Source organism: Tinamus guttatus, unplaced genomic scaffold, assembly GCF_059628265.1.
Source record: "Tinamus guttatus ecotype Peru unplaced genomic scaffold, ASM5962826v1 Tinamus_guttatus_pri_ptg000287l, whole genome shotgun sequence".
Taxonomy (NCBI): Eukaryota; Metazoa; Chordata; class Aves; order Tinamiformes; family Tinamidae; genus Tinamus; species Tinamus guttatus.
In genome coordinates, this window is record NW_028288821.1 from 13,080,672 (window position 1) to 13,106,442 (window position 25,771).

The 25,771-nt window shown below is 40.3% G+C and overlaps 1 protein-coding gene across 5 annotated transcripts in view; it reads left to right on the forward strand.

The window, feature by feature from the left end:
* HDX (highly divergent homeobox) overlaps positions 1–25,771 on the forward strand; it is a 40,679-nt gene that overhangs the window by 4,983 nt on the left and 9,925 nt on the right. For 2 of the 5 annotated variants that reach the window (XM_088527595.1, XM_010214747.2), the window contains exons 1-5: positions 1,355–1,564; positions 5,744–6,868; positions 9,242–9,295; positions 20,667–20,813; positions 24,167–24,374. In XM_088527595.1, coding sequence (XP_088383721.1) covers positions 1,418–1,564; positions 5,744–6,868; positions 9,242–9,295; positions 20,667–20,813; positions 24,167–24,374 — 1,681 coding nt within the window. In that variant the 5' untranslated portion in view covers positions 1,355–1,417. Of the gene's footprint in view, positions 1–1,354; positions 1,565–3,253; positions 3,325–5,743; positions 6,869–9,241; positions 9,296–20,666; positions 20,814–24,166; positions 24,375–25,771 lie in introns of those variants that run through there. The other 3 variants (XM_088527593.1, XM_088527596.1, XM_088527594.1) reach the window with 3 other exon arrangements.

The following is a 25,771-nucleotide window of genomic DNA, read 5'->3' on the forward strand; positions in this document are numbered from 1 at the left end:
TTGCTTGTAGCCTTTAGTAGTGTGCTAGACTGGGAGCGTGAAGTAAGAGTTGGGACCAGAGGTCCATAGAGGAAACTGCATTTTGGAATGAAAGCTCTGGACTGTAGGATTTTTACTCTAAATTGTAGATAAAGTCAACGTTAATGTGTGTTTCTACTCTGCACCTTTCCATTATGCATTCCTAAAAACAGTAAGTAAAAGTTCGGCCATGAAGGGTTTTCCCATCACCTTCATTTTCCTGCAGGGTGATGGTAGAATTGCATTCGTACTGAAAGCAGCTTGTGGCCGATTCTTTGCTTGCTTTTGTTTCCTCCCGAAGCACCAAGGCAGGTGCAGGTCGTTAGCGGGAGTCTGCCATGGTGGCTTGTTTTAGGTAACATTTTGTTCATATGTGGTAGCGTTCATCTGCCTGCCCTTTCCAGTCTCAGGCAGGGATTTCCGAAATCCCTGTGATCCCGGGAATGCCTTGGGAATGGAGCCGTGGCCGCTCTCTGTCGTTCCCCGAGGCGCTGTGCCGGGGGGCTGCCCCGGAGCGCCCAGCTCGTGCAGGCCCTGCGCGTGGAGCCGCCCGGGCGCTGCTCCCTGCGCGCCTGCCCTTCGGGGTGAAGGGTCTCTCCTGCAGCCCGACCCGTGTCCTGGGTTTGGTGGTGGTGAGCGGGTGCAGCACTGACTTGGTGCTGGAGAGTAGCCCTGAAGGGCTCCTTGCAGACCTACTCTGCGGCCTTAGGGGACAACTTCCCAGTATCTTCACTCCTTGGAAAGGCCCTGATGTGGGTATCCATCCCTTCCCTCTGTTGCATCAGCGCTTTACACTGACGTGGGAAGGAACAGACCCAGCCAAACCACCCCCGAGCTGCCCTTTGCTAGTGGCCTTGGTCTCTCCAAGTCCCAGCTCCGGGAGGCAGTGCTGACCCAGCAGAAGGAATAGGAGTGACCAACCTGTGGTGCCGCGTGGGTTTGCTGGAGCTGGAGGCGGTGGAAACTTCACTTGTGCCAAACTGTCACCTTATTTTTTATTTCAGATTTTGCCTTTATTTATTTGGGAGAGGATACCCAGAACCTACCAGTATTGTTGTAGCACCTGGTGTTATTCTATTTTGCCTTTTTTTTTTTTTAACGTGAGAAATTTCTTCGAAACTTGAGGTTCTTGGATTTAACAACCCAATATAACACTAAAAGAGGCTGGCCACGTTGTTCCAAACGTGTAGTTCATTTACTCAACTTGAGTCCATTCCAAGTGAATTGCCAATGTTGTTTAACAGTTTTTCTGAAAAGTAAATAAAAAATGGTATAGGATTCTTTAAATAAAAAATGTCAACACTTAGCATTATCACAACAAGCATAAATGACAGTCTGTACATTCTGCAAGTATTACAGTTTTTATTCCAACTTTCAGAGTATCTTCTTTTATTTTTAGATGAACCTGCGTTCTGTATTTACTGTAGAACAACAAAGGATATTGCAGCGTTATTATGAAAATGGAATGACAAATCAAAGTAAAAATTGCTTTCAGCTCATATTGCAGTGCGCACAAGAAACTAAACTGGACTTCAGTGTAGTCAGGGTAAGTACTGAGGCCTTCCAAATTTGTATGTTAAAGTTATACACATTCATTTCTTTACATAAATTATCTGTAGGGGGCTGGAGTCACTAACTTCATACTTGTCTTTAAAAACAGACTTCAGTATGCTCTATGACGTGTCCATCTTTATCCAGGGAATCTGTTTGCAGTTCGTTTTGATTTGTATGTTTTCACATAATGGCTGCATTTAGCAGGGGCCTGGTTATTGCACAAGGAGTGACTTTTTTCTTTAGTTAAATTGCAAATAGGTTTGTTCTACGCAAAACTTGTGCAGTGTACTGTATCAAAGACAGGTACTTCTTTTGACATGCTTTGTCACATTTGTGTTCCTTGTTGAAAACACAAATGCTGTGGTCTTTGTGGTTATTTACAGTGAGTACATTCTTCCCTTATAAATGGAGAATGTCCTAGTGCTAACAGGATCTCTTCCAAGGTCTACGAATTCCATGAGAAGGGAAATAATAATCCCTTTATGAAACACTAGACAACAAAATGGCTGCTGTCTCTGCACAGAAATAGAAATCACGAAGCATTAGCTAGCAGGAGTCACTGCAAAACTAGGCAGTGAAAAGTGGTGAGTAAAACCTGTTTGGTTATTTCTCACTGTACCACTGATCAACTACTAAGAGAAAGAACCCTACTTGTTCCCTAATTCTTATCTGGATTCCCCTTCCCCTGGAAATACTCAGCACTTCTTTTCTCAGCTCAGGATGGTTGGTAGCTTTGAAGCCAGCAAGAAATTCAGAGGCTCTAGAAGAGGCGAACAGTTGTGGTCTGGAGACAGGTGATGCTGTCAGGGGCTGTTCTTTCCTCTGTACGGATTGAAGGAATTAGAGCCAGTCCCTCCTCGTTCACTCTCTACAACTCCTGTTTTTCTTCTCTGTTTCCCTGCAGTAATGTGTAATATACTCCTTATTTTTTTTTCTTTTTCTTATTGCTTTTAAACCCTTCAGCAAGGGCTACTACTATATTGTGCACACAGTGTCTGCCGAAATGATGCCTGAATTGCCACTGTCACTTGAAGATATTAACAATAGTGGAACACAAATATGTTTTTTTTTTTTCTGAGTCAGTATTTCTAGAGCATTCTTCCAGAGAACTATGTTTAGTATTTCCAGTCTTGAGCTGGGTGGGAGTAAAGGAAAGACTTATTTATGTGTTGGTGTTTAAAAAACAAAACAAAATAACAACCAAAAAATACAGATTTTACTGCTCTGATACAAAATAAAAAGTCCCTTCCAAAACTGGGTGGCACAGAGGAGTTACGTCAGGGAAAAATGCCTAAGCCTCTCCAAGCTTGACAAGTTTATGGTTTGAACTACAGAGGACTTGACAGCCTCTTTTTGTTTGTTAGTAACAGCATAATCCTACTGCTCCTTTTTGTCTTCACGTGAAACGTTAGTATTGTGTCTTGGTAAAGCTCAAAGCTGTGCAAGTCTATTTCATAGTTAGGATTGTTGAGTGCCAAGAAGATCTGATCTGTGGGGTATTGTGAGGGTCCCTTCCGCACAGCACAAATAGTTGTCAGAACATTTACAGCTTCACCATTCTTTCATATCTCTTGAAAGATTTCCTAAGGAAATCTTATTTTCAGATTTAGAATGGAACTTCTGGTCAAAATTAATGGCCAGGAACCGCTGGAAGCCATTTTATGGTATGTACCTAGATTGTCGGGAAGTCTGAAGTTCCTTCTCTGCCTGATTCAAGCTGGGAACATAAAAGCAAGATGTTCTAAATACCAGGTAATTTTCTTAATATCTGGATTTTTGATTTGTTGCCCTTCTAGGAGTTTCTTCTTATAAATAACAGCTAAGAACTTTTAATGTTACTGCTGCTTCCAAAATGCATTAGTTCAGCACTTGCTTGAAACGAAGATTCACACCCTTCTCTTAGGGATATTTTGTACTTAATAACTGCCCAGTCTCATCTCAAAATAATGCCCTGTCAGATTGTTTACAATGTGGAGCTTCCCTTTCAGCCTAAGGTTATAGTTTTACATAATTCTTCTCTGCCTCAGTGTCTCACAGCGCTGAAAGTGGCAGGATTTGTGCTTTTTCCATTCTTCCTGCTGTGCAGTTCTTTATTTCTTATACTCAGCATCTCTTGCATTCATTTAATTTTGGAGTAACCCAGTTCAAGTTCCTAACCTGATCCCAGCTTTTTTTTTCTTTTTATCCTATTCACTTTTATGTCATTTTGGCGAGTTGAACTAACTGATCGCTCAGGTGGGTGTCTCAGCTGCTTCTGGGAAGAAGTAGGAGCAGGAAGCTGGGGAGGCAGGCAGGAGAATGGGACTTTTTCCGTAATGACAGCTCTGACTCAGGATACCTCTTGAAACTCAATTTTAATCCCAAGTGATTAGCAGTGCTGCTAAATTACTCGCATTTCTTTGAATGCATTTCTTTTCAGAAAGACTAGGAGAAAAGCCTTAGCTTTTAGTTTTACACTGTGGGGAAGCTGGAGGGAAGTTTCTGCTGCTGTAAAACTTGCAATTTAATTATTATTTCTAGCTTGCAAGCTTACTGATTGAGAAGAAAGGAGAGGGAACTCTCTTCTGTCTTCTGTTTTTTTTTTTTTTCTTTTTTGGAGACAATAAAGGAAAAATAAGATCTATGGGTAATTGTGTGTGTTGTAATTTGTGCATCTAAGCTTGCTTTTGAGGAGGAAAGTAAACTTTCAGTAGTAACTGAGGTGTTACTGTATGCAATAAATCATACCTTAAATTAGGCTTTTTATAAAATTTGACAGCAAAAGGAAAAATGACCTGAACACTTCAACATGCGTCTGTATGACAGCATGAGTATTTTGCTGTAAAAAATGTACTTAAATATTTAATAGGCATCAGTATATGCAGAAAAATTGATTTTTTTCATGCGATGCAGTGAAAATCCAGGGTAGCTACTCAGTAAAGTTTACTTGCTTGGGGATAGGGGAGGTCTTGCTTGGGGAATGTTGAGATTTTTGTTTTGATTTGTTTTTAAGAGGGCAGTACATGATATCCAGAGTGGTATAGAGAGAGGAGCTTCATTGTATCTACATATGCAGTCATGGTGTTTTTTGTTTGTTTGTTTGTTTGTTTTCAGTAGCCAAAATAAACAGATGCAAATGCTTATTTTTAGTTCATGGACACTGGTGTCCTGCTCATTTGAGCCTTCACCTCCTATACAGCCGTGTTGTGGTGAAGGAACTGGGCAAGTCCCATCTTGCTGATGGTGAAAGTCCCCAGGATAAGTCTAGGTGCTTCTTTCACTTCCAGCATGAGAGCTAGTGTTAGAAACAAATTAATAGCTTTTTAATCTCAAGGCACTGAAGTTGATGTTTCCCGTTAAGTTCCTTTATTTATATCTTAATTAGTTACTTGTAGGAGAAGGCTTTCCTATGTGTTTAAATTATCAGTAAATATTACATTGTGCATCTCTGTCATAGTAGGAAAAATACTTATTTGAAAAATGTATGTACTGTTTTTTACACAAATCCTTATTTTCTTTGTCACTTTCAGAAATGTCCAGAATGTTAAACTTCTGTTTGACCCTAATCCCACTAGCTCTAATCTTGTCTGTTTGTGTCTTTCAAAAGCCAAAATGCTGATTTGGGCAAGTGGCATAGGAGGAACTAGTCCATAACTTTAAACACTTCACAAAGCCATTTTCAGATTTTTTTTTTCAACAGAAAGAGATGTTTCTGTTCTTTTCTTTTCTTCCTTGTGCATCCAGGAGTTCTTTTCAAGGCCATTTGGAAGGTCATATCTATCAGCTACTTGATTACAAAAGTTTAGCTATATATCTCAGTGGTGATTCTCCATATCAGGGTGTTAGATTAAAAAAAAAATGGAATTTGAGGGGAATTAGGCAGAGAGGGGCTGACAGAGCAGATCTTAGCTTTGGTTTAGGAGGTGCAAGGGAATCTCATTGGGTTGTTGAGAAAGTGGGGATTTGGAATTGAGACTAGGGTTCTCATCTGTGCTACTGCATGATTGCCAAAGGTTACGAAGATTTCCAGTCTGTATTGTGCGTAATTAGTAAATGATCTACATGCTCAAGAACTTATGTCTTAACCTGAACACTTACGGTTTCATCAGGTCAGCTTAAAAATGACATCTATAATTTTTCTCTGTGTTTAATTCTTTGTTTTATATTTGTTTTCACTGTTTGTTGCTTGCAGACGTGGGTTGGCAATAAAAGAAGGAAGATGAGCAGCAAGAGTGCGGTGGAGTCTGGGGGCACTCCCCCCAGGACCGTCCCTACGACGCCCTCGGTACCGCCAGAAGCAGCGGTTAGGAATGTGGTAAATATTGCTCGATCCCAAAGCCAACAGTCTTCTTGGACCTCTTCTAATAACGATGTAATAGTTACTGGTATATACAGCCCTGCTAGTTCGTCTAGCAGGCAAGGATCTGCCAAGCAGACAAATGTTTCAGTGGCAGAAATACATAAAAACTCTATCCCGAAACTATCGGGAAAAAGCGATACGGAATTTCAGCAGCAGCACATCCCTATAGGACGGCAAGTACCACATTGTAAAAACGCTTCCCTACTAGTAGGGGGAAAGACTATTATTTTATCTAGGCAAACTAGTGTACTGAATTCTGCAAACTCCCTATACAGTCACACTAAGAAAAGCTATAGTGGTTCATCAGTGCAGACTGCCGAGTTGGTGTTACCTCAGAAGCCAGTGATTTGCCACAGACCGTGTAAAGCTGAACCCATGGGGTGTCAGAGGCTACAAAAAACGGAACACGCAGCCCTTGCATCACATGGACCCCTCGGGCAGAGGGCCAATACGAGGGACCCTTCTTGTAGCACTCAAAACCTGGAAATCCGGGAGGTGTTTTCTCTGGCGGTGACAGACCAACCGCAGAGAGCCGTGGGAGGAGGCCCGGCGCAGAAGCACTGCTCCGTGGAGGGCAGCTGCCTCTCCATCGCGATGGAGACCGGAGACGCCGACGATGAGTACGCCAGAGAGGAAGAGCTAGCGTCCATGGGAGCACAGATACAAAGCTACTCAAGATACTGTGAAAATAACAGTTCTGTTCGGGTAGAGAACCAAAGTGCAGCCTTGTCTGGGCCGGGAAGGAACGTGAGCTGTGCCTCGCAGGCGGTAAACGCCAGGGACGTGCCTGACAGCGTGCTGTATCCTCACAGAGACTACCACTTACCCGCACGGACCTCATTGCATACGGCACCCAGTACGTTATATAACAGTGCTAATCCATCCAGAAGTACTTTTTCTCCTCATTTTACATCTTCGAGTCAACTGAGGCTGTCACAAAACCAAAATAATTACCAGGTAATGTGTCAGTTTGTTTCTATATTCAATTCCTGAAGACAAGGTCATAGGGAAGTACTGTTTTGTTTGAAAATTAGAAATTAATGTGTAGGTTCCTATTTCTGCAGGCTGTCTTCTGTTTGCATCTTTCAGTAGAGATAATCCCTTAAACAAAGTCTTTGCTTCTGTGCTTCACATTAGGTTTAGATTCGCTTTAGATTTTTTGGGAGGTGGAGATTAAATCTTTTTAAATAGCTAGAATAGCTCAAAAAAAAGTCCAACAAAAGTGGTATCTTGTGCAGACATCCCACTTGGGGAAACGTGTTTTGTAACATTTCTAAGTATCTTAGTTGTTTTTTTTTCTTCTTGGGAAAGCTTTTTTTTTTTTCTTTTTTTTTTTTTTTTTTTGCTCTCCAGGTAAAAATGCTTTTAGGCAGAGGATAACCCTTTTTTTGCATGCAGTCAGCTCCCGTTAATTTTATTGCTTCTGTTTAACTAATTTATTAACCTTCTAATGAAAAATCTTTAACTTGGGGAAATCTCCTACATTTAAAAATAGTTTAAACCGGAGTTACTTGATTGTTAGAATAGTTGAACATCCAAGCAGATGCTTTTAAAGTCGTGAATGTGTGATTTGTGTTTTGATGAAGTAATTACTGTTATACATTGGTGGGGAATCTAATTAGCAATTAGTTATAGCTCCCTTACTGATTCAATTAATCAAATTCATGTTAATGTAACTGAAGAATAAATTTAATAAAACCATCAATTTTGATGCCTGAGCAGTTTTGGTAAGCAGGTTGCTCAACCTACTTTTTTTTTTTTTTTCGGTCTGGCTTTTAGTGTATCAAACTGGAGAGATAATTCTTCCTAGTTGTATGTCCTCAAGACTGACCACTGATTTATTATTTCCTCTCCTCCTAGCCTTAAGGAGCAAAAATACTGTTGCAATTTGTGTACATTTTGTTACGCACACTGGAGCACACAATTTCCAATTTCACCCTGTTATTTTCTAGGGGAAAAAATCTGGCCCTTTTGCCAGTACAGCGGAATAGGATATATACAGATTTTTTCCAGAGATTAACCACAAGGATTCTGACTTACGAGCTCTGAGTTTTTTGTGGTCTTTTTGTTTGTTTTGGAAATGGGATGTATTAAAGTGATTTGCGTGACTGAAGTGACTTCCTTAGAGCTGGAAGCTCCAGGGAAAGAAGGCAGTCCTGAGCAGGCTGCGGAGGGGCCGCGAGTGACTCCCGGGAAAAGGCCGAGCCTGAGCAGGACAGGGGCCCTCTGAATTGTTGCAGCCTGGATTTGGCCTGGAGAATCCACGGAAGGATCGGGAAGGTTATGTAAGGATCTCTCGCTGTGTGACCTCTTGAGCTGGCTCCAGTACTGGCAGTGCCCAGGGCTCGCGGTACCTTTGAGCCTTCTGTGGCATCTGCAGGAGCTTCTCTTTTGTTCCTGCTTCCCTGGAGCACCAGTATGCTTTCTGGGACAAGGATTTTAGGCTGTTATGTTTGCAGCTTACTGCAGCTTTCCCAGATGGACTAAGACTGATGTTAAACCTGCAGATGTGTCTTGGTAATGGTGACTTTGGCAGGAAGAGCCACCATTGGCTTGTGCCAATGTGGCTCAGCTTGTGCCTCTTCTTGTGGGGTCAGTTAGGATATTCCCATGTATGTTGTCTTTCAAACAGTCTTTTTCCAAAAGCTGAGATGAACTTTATTGTATTTGGGATCATGTCTGTGAGGACTTGCCTGCATTTGTCTTCCAAATAACTGTTACTGCCTTACCAGGCTTGGTTCTTTCGTTCACACAGAATGGCACTTTTTTCTATAGCCTCACTTTAAATCTTTTGACCTCTTCAGGAGTAAGAATATAATGCCCTGTGGTTTCTGATTCATTAAGGAAAAGACCTTTAAAAATCCTATCAAAATAGAAAACCTCAGAAAGCAAACTCTAGATCCTGAGAATGCATTTGCAGTGCATTGCATCATGTAAAGCTGTTGTTTGGGATATATATATGTATATATATATAATTGTAATAGATACTACGGTTACTCTGTGACAGACTTGAAATAAAAGCTTGTATTTTGAAACACTTTAAAAACAACAAAAAAAGAGAAATATCAGAGATACCATGGTGTTAGCTTACCTTCATCCAAAGAAAATTTTGAGAGTTATAATGTTTCTAGCCTTACTTTTAGTTTCTTTACAACCGTAAGAGTAAACAAGACTTTGTTTTGCTTTTGCATCTAAAGCCCTGACTTAAAACACACAGCAGAATTGAATGCTCAATATTGCAATCTTGTGAAAGCTGCTCAGTGTTACTAGCTCTCATAGTGACCTAAGCTGTTACTTTTTTTGTTCTGTTTTCCCATTTTATCCACGCAGATTTCAGGAAACCTTACTGTGCCTTGGATTACAGGTTGTTCCAGAAAAAGAGCAGTAAGTATATTTCCATTTTAGTAGCTAATGGCTTGAGTGAAGGAATGAAAAGTTTATATATGCTTTTTTGAAAATGTCAAGTATATTTAGGTTATGTGGATTTCATTTTTAATATTAGTTAAAGTATAACCTACAAATAAAATGCTTCAGTTACCATAAGGCTGATTTGTAGATTTAAAAGCAGGTCAAAATCATCCTGTGTCTAGTAATGTGGTGCCTGGGTATATGAACTGTGAAATTAGCTATAATGCCTGAATAAATAAGAACTAAGAGTTTGGAGCCCAGAGTGCACTTTTTCGTAGTGAAAATGAAATGGTTGTTAACTGAAAGACAGCTGAATGCTTAGGACAATAACAGTTATTTTCACTCTGTGTGCATGCACAGAATTAGTCCATGCTATCTAAAGTAGCTTTCTCACATCTGATTCTATCCACATGTGTTATTTCATATCAGGCAGAATCAACCAGATTGGTGTTCTCAATTCACAAATGCCTCCAAAGCATAATGCAAGATATGAAACAACTTTTTCAGGAAAATACCACTTTCCAGCTCCTCTGTTCAATTACTGTCCAGCACTTCAGTTCAGTGGCAGTCTAGTAGCTTCTGTTTGCGGAGCGTGGAGCTTCTGCTTACTTGGCATGAAAACGTACCTGAAAATGGTATGTTTGATGGTACAACTAAGCTGCTCTAATGTTCCCAAGGAGCTGTTCCATATTAGCCTGACTATCAAAAATAATAACAGGGAGACAGCTGTCCTGATAACCGAACTATCCATCGTAATCTGCAAGCCATGGGACTGCCACAGCTTGGCATGGATAACTAATGAATGGAAGAACCTTCCCTTGCCTTCTCTCTGCTGTACCTGCTGTTTTCTTCTTTGATATTTCTGTTTGCTGTTCAAGAAACATTTGCCTAGTTTGTTCATGTTTCCTTTATCAGTGAAAGAACAGAAAATTATATTAATTCCATTTTCTCCCAAGCTTTTGAGAGGTGCCAGCTACAGTATTTTCAGTCTTCGGTAGTACCACTTCACAATCAAGAGCATCCTCCAGAGGAAGCAGTACTTCATACAAATCTTACTGCTGTTCACTCTGCCAATTCTTTTTCTTTTGAAGTCCTAGTTTTCCTGAGTAGGCTTATATAAACACAACCTTTCTCTTCTTGAAATCACCTTTTCCCTGCACCATTTAATGACTTTTTGAAACACCAGGCAGCTTGTCAGTGTCCTAGAGTACGGTTTCACTTTTGGGCTGAAAGCAGGTTTTTTTTCCCCCATTCCTATTGGTGCATCAGCCCCGGTCTGCAGCACTGGTGCTCGTCTCTGGTTGCAAGGTAATTCAGGGCAACCATCTGACCTGTCTGATAGACATCTCCTCTGCTGAGTTTGTCTTTTTACGGAGCTGAATGTACTTAATAGGGATCAGATAAGTGCCAGAGACAGCTCAAAGTGAGCAGCAGGAGCATGTGGCTGGGAGCAGTGAGGAAAGTGGGGCAGCGAGAAGTAGCTGCAAGCTGTTAAGTTGTTGCTCTTTATTAGCAAACCGTCGTCTCAAAATGTCCCCAGGTGCCCTCCTGAGCGCAGAGCGGAGGATCAAAGCAGGGTTCCTGCTGAGGCTGTTTGCAGCCGGACACAGCAGAGTGTCCCGCTCTACCCGGAGCCCCCAGCTGCTAGATGTTAGGAACAGCTCTGGAGTGCCCAGATCTTGCATCTTCTCTCCAGTTCCTGTTATTATCAGTGCATAGTATTTAGAGAGGACAGCTTAGGCTTTAATAGTATGCAAGCTGATGACAAATGACTCCAGAGTTTAAGTTCTTTGGCTGTCATTCAGACTGTGGGATGCTTTATGTTCCTCTTGGACAGAATTAAATTCAAATAATTTTCAGTGTTTAAACATGATTGATCATATTACGCTTTTCCAGTCAGTTTTTACTTTTTCTCTATGCCAACTATCGACTCACCAAACATTTACAGGGACTTCACGCCGTTAAGTCACTTCGGCCTGACCATAACTTAAAGTGTGTTTATGGTAGGGAAGCAATGAGAGAGAGTCCATGTGGGGATGGAGCTCCCTGGAGCTTGGGATGACACAGGAGCATCTCTTTATTTCAGCAGGAAAAGACATTTTACCTCCTGTTGAGCTACAGATCCAGCTCACTGGTATCTTCTGTAGCAGGGGAAGCTGCTGTGCTGCTCTGCTCACTGTTTGCAAGCGAAATCTGTGCAGGAGAGAGTAGGGTCACCTGGGGGATGGCTGGTGGTTCCGCTTCCTTCTGGCATTTCAAATATAGCTCTTTTTCCCCACAGCATGCTGTATACCCACTCTTATTTTGAGGGTAAGCATTACAACTTCACACTTCTATAGCTTGAGCTTTAGATGTTCAAATCCTTGAAGTTAATGGAAGGCATTTCCATTAACATCAGTAGCTGCTTTACCATCGCTTCTCTCTGTAAACTGTAACATAATCACCTGTTTTTTCAGTATAAACTACTGCTTTTCAAGCTATTTTGTCCTCAAGTGCCTGCATGAGTCAGTTCTGCCATTCATCCCTTTCCTTTTTAACTTCTCCCACTCCTTTGCCAACCTGATGCAGCACCAGATGGTTTTATGTTTAGGATGTTAGTGTGCAACTGCTCCCCTTCCCCCTTATTTTGCTCTACTGATTACTTGTTACGTCAGTGTGTGAGAATGCACCCGGTTGGGAAATGCTGATGTAAAGAACTACAGAAGCTGCTGCAGAGAGTCTGTTGTGGATAGGGAGGTTACCTTATGGGCGAAGGATAGTGTTTTACTACAGCTGTCCTCGCAGCGGAGTGTGAAACGCGAATGGTGGATGGCTATTGGTATGTAGAACAGAAAAGACCCTCTGTTTTATCAGGAACTCTCCATAAGTTACTCCTGAGGATAGTGTTTACCCTTATTTGACAATTGTATTTGAGCTTCTGACTTAGGCATAGTTGCATCTGTGTAAACAAGACAGTGCTTAAGAGTTTTTAATCTATAGTGTGATCAAGGAACTGAATGTTTTGTGGTTTATGATGGAATGGAGAGGATTTTTATAGGGGGCCAGGGAAGTGTTAATGAGAAGATAAGTAGGATGTGAGAGAAGTTGGTTTGCCACAGGGAAAAGGGAGACTTGCATGGCATTTTTAAACTAGGGAAATACGCTTGGAGTCGTTACCCTTCATGTTTTTAAATACTAAATTGGATTGTCAACATCAGACAACATCTCTAAACTTTCTATATTTGCTTCAATGGAGAAAGTCATATGGGGTCTACAGGCAGAGCTAGCATGAGCCATCTGGGTAAGTTGCTCAACTGGAGTCCAGGAGCAGCTGAGAGGATGAAGAGAAAAACGTTGTGGCTCAGTTGAGACCCATGCTTGTCTGTTGGGGTGTCCTGGTCTCGGGAGACTCCGTGTGCTGGGTGAGCACGGCAAGGGAGAGCTCTCTGGAAAATCACGGGCACTTTTGAGGAAGTGACTTCCTGGCTCGCAGAGCTGCGTGGCACCGTCCCACATTTTACAGCACCTGATAGGCTGGATGGAATGATCATCATGTTAGATACCTGACAGAAAGCACAGATGGAATTTCTAGGATAGCTTAAAATCTTCAGGGATATGGGAATGCTTGCTCATTTGTGTGATCAGAAACCACAGTTAAATTAAGGGTTTTTTTTTTCACTTAGTCCTTCACACCTAGGTCATTAAAAAAGTGGTTAATACAGTTTAATTGGTCGATATCTATTTCCATAGACTATTTTTTTCAATCTAATGTTTTATCAGCATACCTTTTTTTTGTGGTTCTCTAATGTCTAGTATTTTGGATATGGTTCAACAAATCTATCTTCTTCTGCAGCTTTAGATGAACACTGCTTTGAGATGTGAGGCTATCACGTACGAACACGATGTGCTTCTAGTCTCAAACCAGTTGATCAAAACATGACTGGTTACATACTGAACATCAGCATCACTTGAGTTCCAGCCACACCACTTTGTGGAACAATTGGTTTTAATCTCAGGCTTGCTTTTAAGTAATGATTTAATGGAATATTAGTGTAGTTCATCCTTATTCTTTGGTTTATACTGCTGTTCCTATTGAAGGCTTCCATAAAGACAGGGCTCAGATGTGTGAAATTTGTGTTCCTGCTTTAGGCTGGAATTCGATAGCCAATAATGCCACTAAGAAAAAATGTTTAGGATGCTCTTGTCTCAGCGCTGTCGTGTCATCTGTGCTAGCATAGACGAAGGCCAGTTTGGGAAAATGAACCAAGCTGAAAATAGTCAGTTCCTAAAATGGGGAACTTCTTGTTGGGTTAGCTCAAGAATGAACCATATGGCTTGTCATGCAGCCATATGAGCAGTTGCAGTGAGGGGGCAGGGGGCTCAGACAGTGATGCAAAAGCAGAATGAGCAGAGGTGGTTGCAGACAGTTTAGCTGGCATTGCTGCCAAAAAATACCAGTTTGTCAGACTAAGCCCATACTGCTATAAGGGGAGTATAATCATTTTTAGAAGTACTTGAAATAACACTTAAGAACCCTAAATATCACAGGGAGTTGGATGGAGACAGATATAACAAAATATGTTACTTCTACATTTTTCTCACCTTCTTTTGAATAAAAGGCCTTGATAAAGGTAAAAGTAAAGCTGGCTTCTGTGAAGTCTAAGCTTGAAAACCACGTGAATAGCTTTTGCTTTTCAAACAAAAAGCTCTAGAAAGCAGCAGAATGTGTTGACTGTAGCAATACATCTTGGATATAATTGTCAATCTGGTCTGGGAAATACTGTTATGTAGAGATTGCTGTTTGCTATCATTGACTGTTAACTTTATGTTAATTTTTCTGTTGTTAAGTAGCCTGGATTATGTAATTTAAAATGCTTTGAACTTGCTATGTTCAGAGCTGCTCAGATGGAGCCATGAGGTTTAAAGTTTAAGCTGTGACAGCCATGTGTAAAATGATCCTGACAAATGGCTTCACTCTTCCCTGCTACCTTGCCCGCAAAAAACAGTCTCTGAACTCAGTAGAGATTCCATGTAGCCTTTAAACTAATAAACGTTTAAGGCTTTTGAAGGTCTAATAATGTAATGAATGATCATATGGTCCCATTTTTCACATAATCTCGGGGCAATTTTCTTGAATTCTGAAATACAAACCAGCTGTATTTGTCTACAGCTGCACTACAGGAAGCATCTCCTTGTGGTCTAAAACGGTGAGCTTCTACTAAGAAAATATTTTGTAGGGGAACGGGAAACTAGAATGTTAGCAAGTGTTCTGGCATTCTATTTGGAGAAGAGAAACTGTTTTCTACTATGTGATTTCTAAAGATGTGCTTGCTTGTAATAGCACACCCTGTCCTTGTGACCTAGGAGGCTAAGGCCAAGGCAAAATTTAGAGGTCAGAATCTACAAGTAGACTCGTAGACCTTTGAATCCAAGTTTGAATCCTGATGCATTCAGACAGGGTGGGGGTGTTGTTAAATATGTTGAGTGTATATGATGCACTTCTTGACCCTTCGAGAAAACCAAAAGATGAGATGCACTTTGGATGGACTTTCGCAGCCTAAGACGGGCATGCACATGTTTTTGTTCAAAATCCTCCAATTTCAAATTTTTTTTTTTTTCTTTAAGAAGGCACATGAAGGCACAGAATTTGAATGGATGCGGTTGTAGAACTGTGATTATGGCAATTACTGCCATTCAAACAGGAAAAAGACTAATCTCTATTTTGTTTGAAACGGGTAGATTGTTTTTTGGATGTTTTGAATTTTTAATCTTTTTGCCTTGACGTTTTGTTTTCCTTGCCCTGTCCTTCAGCTGCATCAGGAGACAAATAAAAGCTGTGCAGTTCTACAAAACTCCTGGCTGGTCTGCTCAGCGATGCTGTAAGATGATATAATCCCAACTGTTAATGAATATTAGTGTAGAAGTGTCACCCTTCAGTTCTTGACAAGGATGTACTTGGAAACTGTGGAATTTTGTTTTCTGTCATGGTGTATATAAAATGAACGTACTCTTTATAGCTACATGGATTTTTTTTTTTTTTTACGATGCTTGAAGTTTAGCAAGGTTTCAGAAAAAGTTATGAGGAGATGGACTAAAAAGAATTAGAAGGATCCAAATCTTCATTTTTGTCCAAAGAAATCCTGAGTGTACTAACTGTGCTCGAGTCATCTAATGTCTTAGAGCAGTTAGTAGTATCCATGGTACAACACCTGATCAAACATGGGAGGCATGGGAGGTAACTTGGTATGCTAGCTAGGAATAATTTGTTTCACTTAGATGTTCTAAATCTTTTGGCATTTTGGGAGGCAGTAAGGTTTGGGAGGTTTTTAATTTCTAATTCAAGATAGTTGGGGTGGTCTTTATATCAAGTCTAAAATACAATATCAGGAAACCAGAAGATTCACATCTTCACAAACAGATATTTGATGTTCACAAACAAAAAAATTACACTACAGCTACAGCTTTGGTACCTTTTGGAATCCTCTGCATCTCTGTTTTTTTAAAGCTTCTAACCCTAGGTTGAATCTGCCTAGAGGTTTGACTTGGGTCCTCTAGCATCTGTTCAACATGTGTATATTTGGGGGAAGAAAAACCCTGAAATAAGTAGAATCTCTCTGTCCTAAATGTTTGCATTTTGATGTTTTGCCATTCTGATAGTGAAACACGGTCTTTTTTGATCAATTTCTGGAGATGGTGACTTCATGGAGGACACAGCTAGAGAGCCTGTGGTTTCTCTACTTTCTCTAGCTGGCTAGAAGGTAAATATTCCCGTTGTCAGTCCACTCTGGGTCAGTTCCAGTATAGAAGTTTGTTGTGAGAGATTTTATTTTGATTTAAGATTACTGTGCTCACAGCTACCATAAATAAAACGCATACTCATGAAAGAAGCTATAATTCTGGTGAGAAGCCTTTCATTATGTCAGGTCCTGTGGTGTACATTTCTTATTTACTGAAAAACTTTTTGAAATTTCAATCAGAAGTGGTATCACCATTTCATAATTTCTCCCTGTGTTCATATTAAAATAGGCCTTTTATTATTAATCTGGAAATTCTGGATTTTGTGTGCATGGCCTGAAGCTTTTTCTGTTGATGCATTAAAAAAATGATCTAAAAAAAGGAGACTGTAATAAAAGACAGGATAAGGACACTCCACTGAAATGTAATTACTCATACCAATTATAGACACTAGATTTGCACCACAAATACTGCATGCGCAGTGGGTATTATGAGGTGCTTGGCAAAGTGCCAGAAATGTCTATAATAAACTGGGTCATCTCTTATAAGAATGTTGTTATTACACTTGAGGGGTCAGGGGATAAGCAGGATTTAACCCTGGGCTTGGCAGAACTGCTGATTCAATTTGCTCCCAAGGATTGCTTTTCATTGTGCCTTGATAGACTATTTTCTGCTGAAAGAAGTTTCTGTTTTTCAAAATATGGTCAACAAAACTGATAAATGTGAGGTATTCAGCAAACAGTTAATACTCTGGAGGATAAAGTCAAGCCTCAAATCAGCAAGTAGTGGATCTGAAGAGAGAAAATGAGATTTGTATTCATAGACTTTGTTTGCTATAATGAAGTAAAAATAGGAACGGAAATGCTTGCTTGCTTTGAGCTATGAAAAGCATTGTCATAAATATAAAGCTTTTCAATATTACTTTTTGGTAGAGCTATAGAACCTCTCCCGTTCTATATGGAGCATGAACCATCCATGTTATATTTTGTAAGATTGTTCTTTGTTTTCTCAATTCCTCTGATGATACCAAACATGGGGAGATTTATTAGCTAAATTGATAGAAACAAGGTTTTATGTCCATATAGAAATTCTACCTTTTAATGTGTCACAGAAGACATTGACCAGTACCAGAGCAATCAGTGACTTTTTTTTTTTTTGAGCAATTTATAATACAGGAATCAAATCTATATATAATCTTGGTGAAGGGGGTGATAATGTTAGGGAATGGAGTTTGATTTCTCCAAGGAATTTGTGCAAGAGCCCATATGAAGGTAGTTGGTCCCGTCGTGGTGGTGCAAGGTGAGAGCTTAACAGCCTCCTCATGCTCCTGTGAGAGAAGGTGCCGCAGCCTCTGCCTGTGGCGGGTGTGGGCAGGCAGCGGTGCTGGGTCACGTAATACAGAATAAGCCGTTACCCTCTTAGCAAGGGTTTGTGAATCTGAGCCCTTAAATGTCCAGAGGGTTTGTTTCTTGAAGCGGTAGCATTGCAAGTCCAGCAACCTGATGCATTCTGCTTTTCATGGCCACAAAGACCGTCTGTCTGCGTTCACCATTCCCTGTGCTGCCGCGACGTTCCTGTCTGAAGACAGACGGCGCTTTTGGCTCTCCAAAGGAGGCTCAATTCCTGCCTGCTTGTCTGCGATTAGGAGACAATCTTGGTGCTAATCTTGGTAGGGCAAATGGCAGAAAGGGGCTCAAAAGTACAATAGTTAAAAAGGGATGAGAACTAGTAACTGGAAAATACACTTGTAAACTGAGTGTAAATTCAGACAGGCGTCATAGCAAGGCTCTTCGCCTCTTGGAGGGAAGTGATTTTTCCTTATAGCTTTTAACTTTTGTTTCTTATCTCAGATTTTTCCTAATAATACCATCTTATATTTACATGCACTTTTTTCCCTCCTCAGTTTTGTTTCTGAATGTATAATTGTTTTTTTTCATGTCAGTTGACAGCAAAACTTGTTCTCTGTTTTCTTTGACCTACAATCAGTATCAGCATGATTAATGTACAGCTGCACAAACCCTTCAAGCACAAGTGAAAGGAGGTGACAGTAACTGCTGCAAAAAAGCGAAGTGTCTGCTGTCATTTTAAACACTAGGGATTGTTTCTGACAAGGAAGCAAAACAAAAGGGTTTTTTTCTCCATTTTTGCAATAAGTTTGGGTATATAGCTAGAGAATATTCCCATAACTTTGTCTACTTTGTTCTCAACTAATTGAGACTGCCTCCACAAGCTTGTACTTATATAGCAGTTGTGGGGTTAAAACCTTGAAATATTGATAAGAATTAAGTCAGAATGTTATCAAAACAGTTGTGGTAGACTGTTAGAATTCATGTAAGATGGAAGAGATACTATAATGGTATTAGAAGTAAACTATCTGAAAACCAGATGAAACCATACGCTTCCAACAGTACCATCCACTTGGTAAGCAGGTTGGTTAGTTATCATATGTCTTTTGTCTAACTTCACGTCGCTTTTTCCTGTTTCGCCTCTTTGCCACCCTAAACTTTTTGTTACGTGTGGGTTGGAGTGCTTGGTGCAGCTGCACGTTGTGCTGTTAAACGAGGGAAGGTCCCAAAGGAGGCAGTTCCTTATAGCTACTGCTATTAAGTTGTGCCTATCCTGATACCTATCTTTGCAGCTTTTAGGAAGACTGATCTTGCCCTGTATTATTTCTTTAGGAGAAGCGTTTTCTTAGACAATGATACAAAGCTACATAGCAAGTTGAAATCTTAATCCTATTCTGGCAGTCTGCACTTCCCCCTCACCCTTTTTTCCCCTTTTCTATTTTAATTTAGCTGCTGCAACTATATTTAAGATGACTTTAACTGTAGTTACTGCCTTGTACATGAAGAAGCATTTAATATTAGGCAGCCCTGCTTTAACTTGTCATCTCACTCGTCTGCTGGGGTGGCATAATCTGCACGGCATGTTCCAGGTTTTATGTTTTTAGCTAGGCCTATTAAATATGTAGAAATTTGCTATTTTCCTGAAATTTAATGATGACGCTAAGCAGTTTGGCACACTGTTGCAGCAGCGTCAGCCATGAAAACTCCAGATGCAAATGTTAAATATTTATTTTGAGGCTCAGTATATTAGAAGGTGAAGTTGTCACTAGCTCCTTGCCCATTCAAGAAGGTTGGAAAGTCCAAAATGACTTGTTCCTCCTTGTGTCTGGAGTTTTGCTGTCATATCCCTTCCTACCATCCCCTTTGGTTCCTGGTGGCACTTTGCGGTCCCTGCCTGCTTCATGCAGGTGTAACAAGAAGTTCACCAGGCGTTTTCAGGAATTAAACTTTATTTGCCAACAGCCATAAAAGGCGCTATTGCAGCAGTGACTCGGGAGATGACTCTGCTCTGGCCCTTGGGAAGTGACTTTCAGGAAGGAAAAGCTCCGCTCAGGTGTGTAGGAAAAACGGTGTTTTCAGCAGTGCACTCCTGCTGGGCACTGCAGGGCTGCTGTGCTGTCTGAAACTACAGCCACCCCTGTAACTGTAGCTGCACCTCTGCTTTATATCAGTATATCAGTCTCAGATGTTTCTAATGCTTTGAGGAAAAAGTGATTTTTAAAGGGAGAACTGCCAAGATGGCCATATCCTAAAGATGAGCATTAATAACCCCATAAGTGTGTCTAGTTCTGTGAAATTTTTTAGTCTGTGGTTAATGTAACCTCATCCTAACTTAACAGTTTGTCAGTGAACAAACCCAGCTCTTAGGTATTGAAATCATGGCTAGTTTTTATAAAACCTTTATAAAACCTTTATAAAACTGAAATAGTAACAAAAAAAATATTTACACAACAAAATGCTGTTTCTACTTACAAATGCCAAATTTTTTTTTTTTTCATGGACTCTTAACAGCAGGAGAAGTGACAAATACGAGTTTTCATAGAGAAATGGAAAGCTTCATTAAGATCATTGAGCTAAAAGCTACCGCAGTTGTAAATTCTTTTGGCAAAATGATACATTTGCAACATGTTATGCTATGTATCCATTCAGAGTTCAAGAAGTGCTAAGAAGTCTTGGATTTGTTTGTCAGTGTTTCTGCTTTTATCTGTAATCTACTACCATTTAATGATATATCTGCACATAGAATTGGGGAACTCACAAATGGAGTGGAACCAATTTAAACTCTGAAGCTTTGCAAATAAACATTAAAGCATTCCCTTTAGGAACTCCGAATCCTTTGAATTATGCATGTATTGTAGTTTGCAGTAAGATAAAAGAACTTTAGGCGGGGAGGGTGAGAAACTTGAAAAGCCTTAAGGAATAATATTCAAAAATTGGGTGGAGAGAGTAAACAGTGCAAGAGGAAAAAAGTTATTTTCAGTAAGCCATCTAGAGGGAGATAAAAGAAATTAAAAAATCAGGTGGAGCTGAAGCAAAGCTGAAGTGCTTTAAACTTGCTTTAACACTGTTGTTGCCTTTAAAGTGAATCCCAGAGAACTCCCTACTGGCCTGGACAAAAAACAAAACAAAACAAAAATCTTAGGGAGACTTAAAAGAGAAAAAAAGCCAAGGAGGCAGCATAACATGTGTGTCTTACTGTATATAAGACCTCTGGAAATGCAATGGGAAATATAAGCTGATTTTTATTTTATTATTATTATTTTAACAGTATTTTTTTTATCTTACAGTTACAGGACCGCACGCAGTTTAGTGACCGAGACCTAGCTACCCTAAAGAAATACTGGGACAATGGTATGACCAGCCTGGGCTCAGTGTGCAGAGAGAAAATTGAAGCTGTTGCTGCAGAATTAAATGTTGACTGTGAAATAGTGCGGGTAAGAAATCTAGAGACTTCCCCTATCTTGTCGCAGAAGCAAAAATAGGACAGATGAAAGCCTTTAAAAATTTCATGAGGAAGCTTGAAATAGATTTCACATGTTACATAATGAATGACCATGTTGGGAAGTGCTTTCTTGCTCTTTCTACAGCCTATATATAGAAAAAGGCCCTCAGGTAAGAGTCCTATTGATCAGTAACCAGAGTAGCACTACGAGCTGTTTGACATCTTCTTTAGACTGGAATAAACTTTTAAATAAGAATAAAAGTTTTAGGAGTATCCTAGAAGACTGAAGAAATGCTGCTGTTAATTATGATCAAGATACACATTTCTTCTAAAGACACAGGGAAAAAATGTTTCATTGATGCTTATGGGGGAAAAATAATTGCAAACATATGATAGAATGTTCCAAAATAGGAAAATAATCTTTTCAAATGCTGTCCTGAAGCCAAGAGGGGATATGACAGAGGGCAAAAGGTAGCGTGAGGGATGCTGGTGTTGCTCAGTGTGTGATGTGGTGTCCTCCTCTGAACACAGCCGTGATGCCGTCAGCCGGGGCCCTGGTGTACAACAGAGCATCTCTGCTCTTTGCTGCATGCACAGCCAAAAGGGGTGGCCCAGAAAGGTTGCTGGGGGCAGAATGTCTCCAAATTGAACACATTTTACCTTTATTTATATTTTACTGTACTTTGAATCCAGGTGGTGTACAATTAGCAAATGTTGCTCCTTTTGTGATGTAACAAAATATATAACAATTTTACACAGATATTTATGCACAGTAAATCACTTGTTTTTAATTCAATTAGTCATCCCTATTCTTCTCTTGCCATAGGTTTTTAAGGGAAGCTCATGATTTGTCCAAACAAGTGTTGCTTTTCCAGAAGTACAGGCTTATAAAGTACAGAGTTATACAGAATATAAATTTAAGATCTCAGACTTCCTTGAAAGGTCTTAGTACAAAGAATATATCAAATCTGTTTTCCTAACTCAAAGAAAGATGTTTACCACCACTGGATTTAATCGTTTAAGGCTGAACAGGGCATTTTCTTTCATATGACTTTGATGCCTGCCGTAGGAGAGCGGATTTGCTTTCCTGTGACTGCTCTTTCACATCATGTATGTTTCCATCCCCAGGTGTCTTTCATATGTTCCCAAGACACAAAAAGAGGGAAGAAAAATAACTTTTAAATATATGAACTCCAGGCAATGTTTCATTAAATTTACAATATTTCTTATATTTGCATTATAATTATTACTGATTATATTTTGGGAGCCTTTTTTGTAGTTAAACTTATTTGTTCTGCTCTCTTGACTTATGTTATTTGTTCATACCAAAAAAGTGTCTGAAGGGCAGAATAGCCTTCAGTGAGACATGAGATGTTTGAGCACAGGGTGAAAACTATCAAGCTCCTCAAAAGTGCTTGCAAATTAACCTTTTTTTCTTTTTTATAGAGGATAAGGCTTTTATACAGAAAAGATGTAGTGCTGCTTTTACCCACCCTGTCCATAGGCTAGAGACATATCCTTCCTTTTCCTGCAGATCACTGGATAAAGTTGGAATATTTAAGGAAGTGCTTAGTCTGAGTTAATTAAAAAATCAATCACTGCAGCACAATGACCACTCACTTTTCACAGCTGATTAATGTCTCTTGCTGTTTGGGGCTCTAAGGCTAGCCTAGACATGAGTTATGATGGAGAGACTTATTGTGTAAAAAAAAAAAAAAAAAAAAAAAAAAAAAAAAAAAAAAAAACAGCTGAAGATATTTGATCCTTATTTTTCCCCTTAAGCAGCATTTCTGAAGGTTGCAGCTTCGAATCTTTCTTGCAAGTTGACACCCCAACCTCAGTATCTGGAGAGCTGTGCTGATGCTTTTTAAGTGGCTCCTTGCCAGTCCCCTCACAAGCTGCCTTGGGACAGGCATCAGCTGCTTCCTGCCCGGGCTCCAGCCTTTCATCCCTAACTGTTGAGGGTCATCTGCTTAGCTGAAGCTGGGGAAATTGCTGCTGAGTTTTCAGTAGCTGGTGTAAGCAGGCTTAATGAATCTGATCAGCTGTCCTTTTGCTTGGTATTTTTAAGGAGGGAATCTTCTGTACTAGCCTTTTCAATGCTATTCATCTGTCTGAACTCTCTTTAGAAGAAGTGGAATGGGAAGGAGAAGAATTGCAGGTATTTCTGACGTAAGGCCAGAAGTAGTGTTGCCTTGTACATTTCTGAAAATAAAAATCTGGGAATACTTTAGTGTGTTTAGTTAAAGGTCTATTAGACTGGAGACCTTATGGTAGGGATGTGTGTTTTACCAAGAGCAAGTTAAGAGGTGAAGAGTTGCAGATGACTCTTAGCCCTTTATGTTAAACTCTGTTTTCAGCTTTAATAATACTTAGCATAAGTTCCTCTTTATAATTCATTAAAGAAGGAAGCCAATTTTCAGTTTCCCAGCTCCACTTGGAGAATTTTGAATATAGTTTTCTCTTTTTTGCAAAGAGTGTCAGTTTTGTTGCTGTAAAATGAACTTAGCTTCAATACCCATCTGACCACGAATGACTCTTCAGATTCCTTGATTCTGGAGCTCTTCCATTTCCCACCACTGCTCACAGTAGGCTCTTACTTGCACCTTGTTGCAACCAATGCTTCTTAAAGACTTGTCTTCCGTCCAAAGAGGCCTGAAGGATAATATTGCTCTGAACTTGCTTATTTATCCCAGGTTATTTCCTCTGTGAAGAAGAGTGACCTAAAACTGTCACTTCGGAGAATTTATGCTTTAGGATACTCTAGGACAGGTTGACTCTATGGGTTGTTGGATGCTTTAGTCACCCAGTGAAAGTCATGGGAGGAAGAACTTGGGTTAAAGATTAAATTCGTAGAGTAGGTGGGAGGGAGCTCACAAGGTCACCTAGTGCAACTCTTGAGCAGAGTTAGGCTAGATTGCTCAGGACCTTGTTCAGTAAAACTGCCTATCTCCAAAGCTGAAAATGCCCCAAGTTCTGTGGACAAACTGTTCTGATGCTCCACGCCCCTTCCTGTGAAGCCTTTTTTTTTTTTTTTTTTTTTTTTTCTTCCACCTCCTTAATGCCAGCGAGAATTTCCCTTGCTGCAACTTGCAACTGTTGCTTCTTTTCCTTTTGCTCTATAGCCTCTTAACCTTCCCTTTTCCTCTGTCCTGGAGGACGGAAACTGGACGTAGTATTCCAGGATCGGCCTCATGAGTATCAGAGACAGGGGAATAACCACCTGCCTAGAACTGCTGACTACGCTCTTGTTGCTGGGGTAGAGATGTGCTAATTTCACTTGGTTGTGGGCCTGTTGCTTTTGTTATAGTTTCTGATATCATTCATGTTTATTTCTCTTACAAGACGTGGATTGGGAATCGAAGACGGAAATATCGTTTAATGGGGATTGAGGTCCCACCCCCTAGAGGAGGTCCTGCTGATTTCTCTGATCAATCTGAATTTGTTTCTAAATCAGCACTTAATCCAGGAGAGGAAACTGCTACTGAAGTGGGGGATGATAATGATAGGAATGATGAAGTATCAATCTGCTTATCTGAAGGAAGCTCACAAGGTATTTGAAAATGCAGTTACTACTGTGCCTATATTTTTACTTTTATGCAGTGTGCATGCTTTGCATTCTCCATTGTACACATTCACCAATGTCTGAAAATGTGTCTGACAGTTGCAAGTTATTGGCCTTGGCCATGCTGAAGGTACGGTTTGGGCTCTTACCTCTACCTTTCTCTATATGAAATACATTGGTTTGTTATCAGAAAGCTTGCAGAAACTTTGCATTGTAAGAGCTCAGTTTCTGCTAGATTCATCAGAAGATGATTGACAAGTTCACAATTTGGTACAACTGACAGATGGACATAAAATACAAATGCATAAACCTCATTTCTCTAAGAGACCAGATTTATAACATACTCACAGTTAGCCTGCCAGTTGTACTCAGCTTGAATACATATATATATATATATATATATAAAAAACATCATCATATTTTTTTTTGTCTAAATAAGCGCTAATGCGACAGAACCGCTTGCTGTGAGCTGCCCAGAGCTGGGTAGTTGCAGCTGTGATGATACTAAACTCACACTGATCAGACACGTTCAGATGATGTTGGCTGAAAGCTGGTGTGACACGAGAACAGCCTCACAGCATGTGGGAACCCAGCAGAAGTTCCTGCTGTTGAGCTGGTCGAGGTGTCTACGTGCTCTGTGATGAGCAAACACCAATCAATATCGTAAAGGTTGAAGTCAGCAGCAGGGGGGTGCTCAGAAAGCCTCAGAACAGCACCCCAGGGTGCCTCTGTGCTCCCAGTGCAGCTCGTGATCTCAAGGCTCTCGAGCCTAATTCCCTCATCCTGCCCCTCAGAGCTGCATGGCCACATTAAATCAGTCCCTTCCTCCTTCCCTCCCTTCCCACCCTCTCCTCTCTTGCGCTCTCCCTTTCCATTAATACTCTGGGCCTAAGGCAGCTGAACTGCCACTCTGCACATTTCACCAGCTTCACAAGCTCAACTAATTGCTCCCAGTGCTTCTGATTAGAAGAGATCAATAAAGTCTTTGCTCTCTAAACCAAAAGAAAGTCTGACCTAGTGCATGCTATTTCAACTTAGCATGCCAGGCTTGATCTTGTCATTTTGTTTGAACAACTTAAAGAAGAACTAGAGAAGTGGAGAATTGCTGGGAATGAATTGTGATAGCTTTGTCAGATTCTAATGTAAAGGGAAAAGATGATAAAGAAATGGGTCAAATGATTGAAAGCCAAGTGAGATGCAGAATCAGAGTCTCTGATTTGCCTGAGGTGTGGAACTGATTTAATAAGATCTGTCAAAAAGAAAATGGTAGTGGAGGAAGAGTCTGAATCTCTGCAGCTTAAAGTGAAGAATAACACCACATTTATTGAGCTAGGCTTCCTTAAAATAGGATCGAACTGTAAGACTATGAGATTATAATCAAAGCT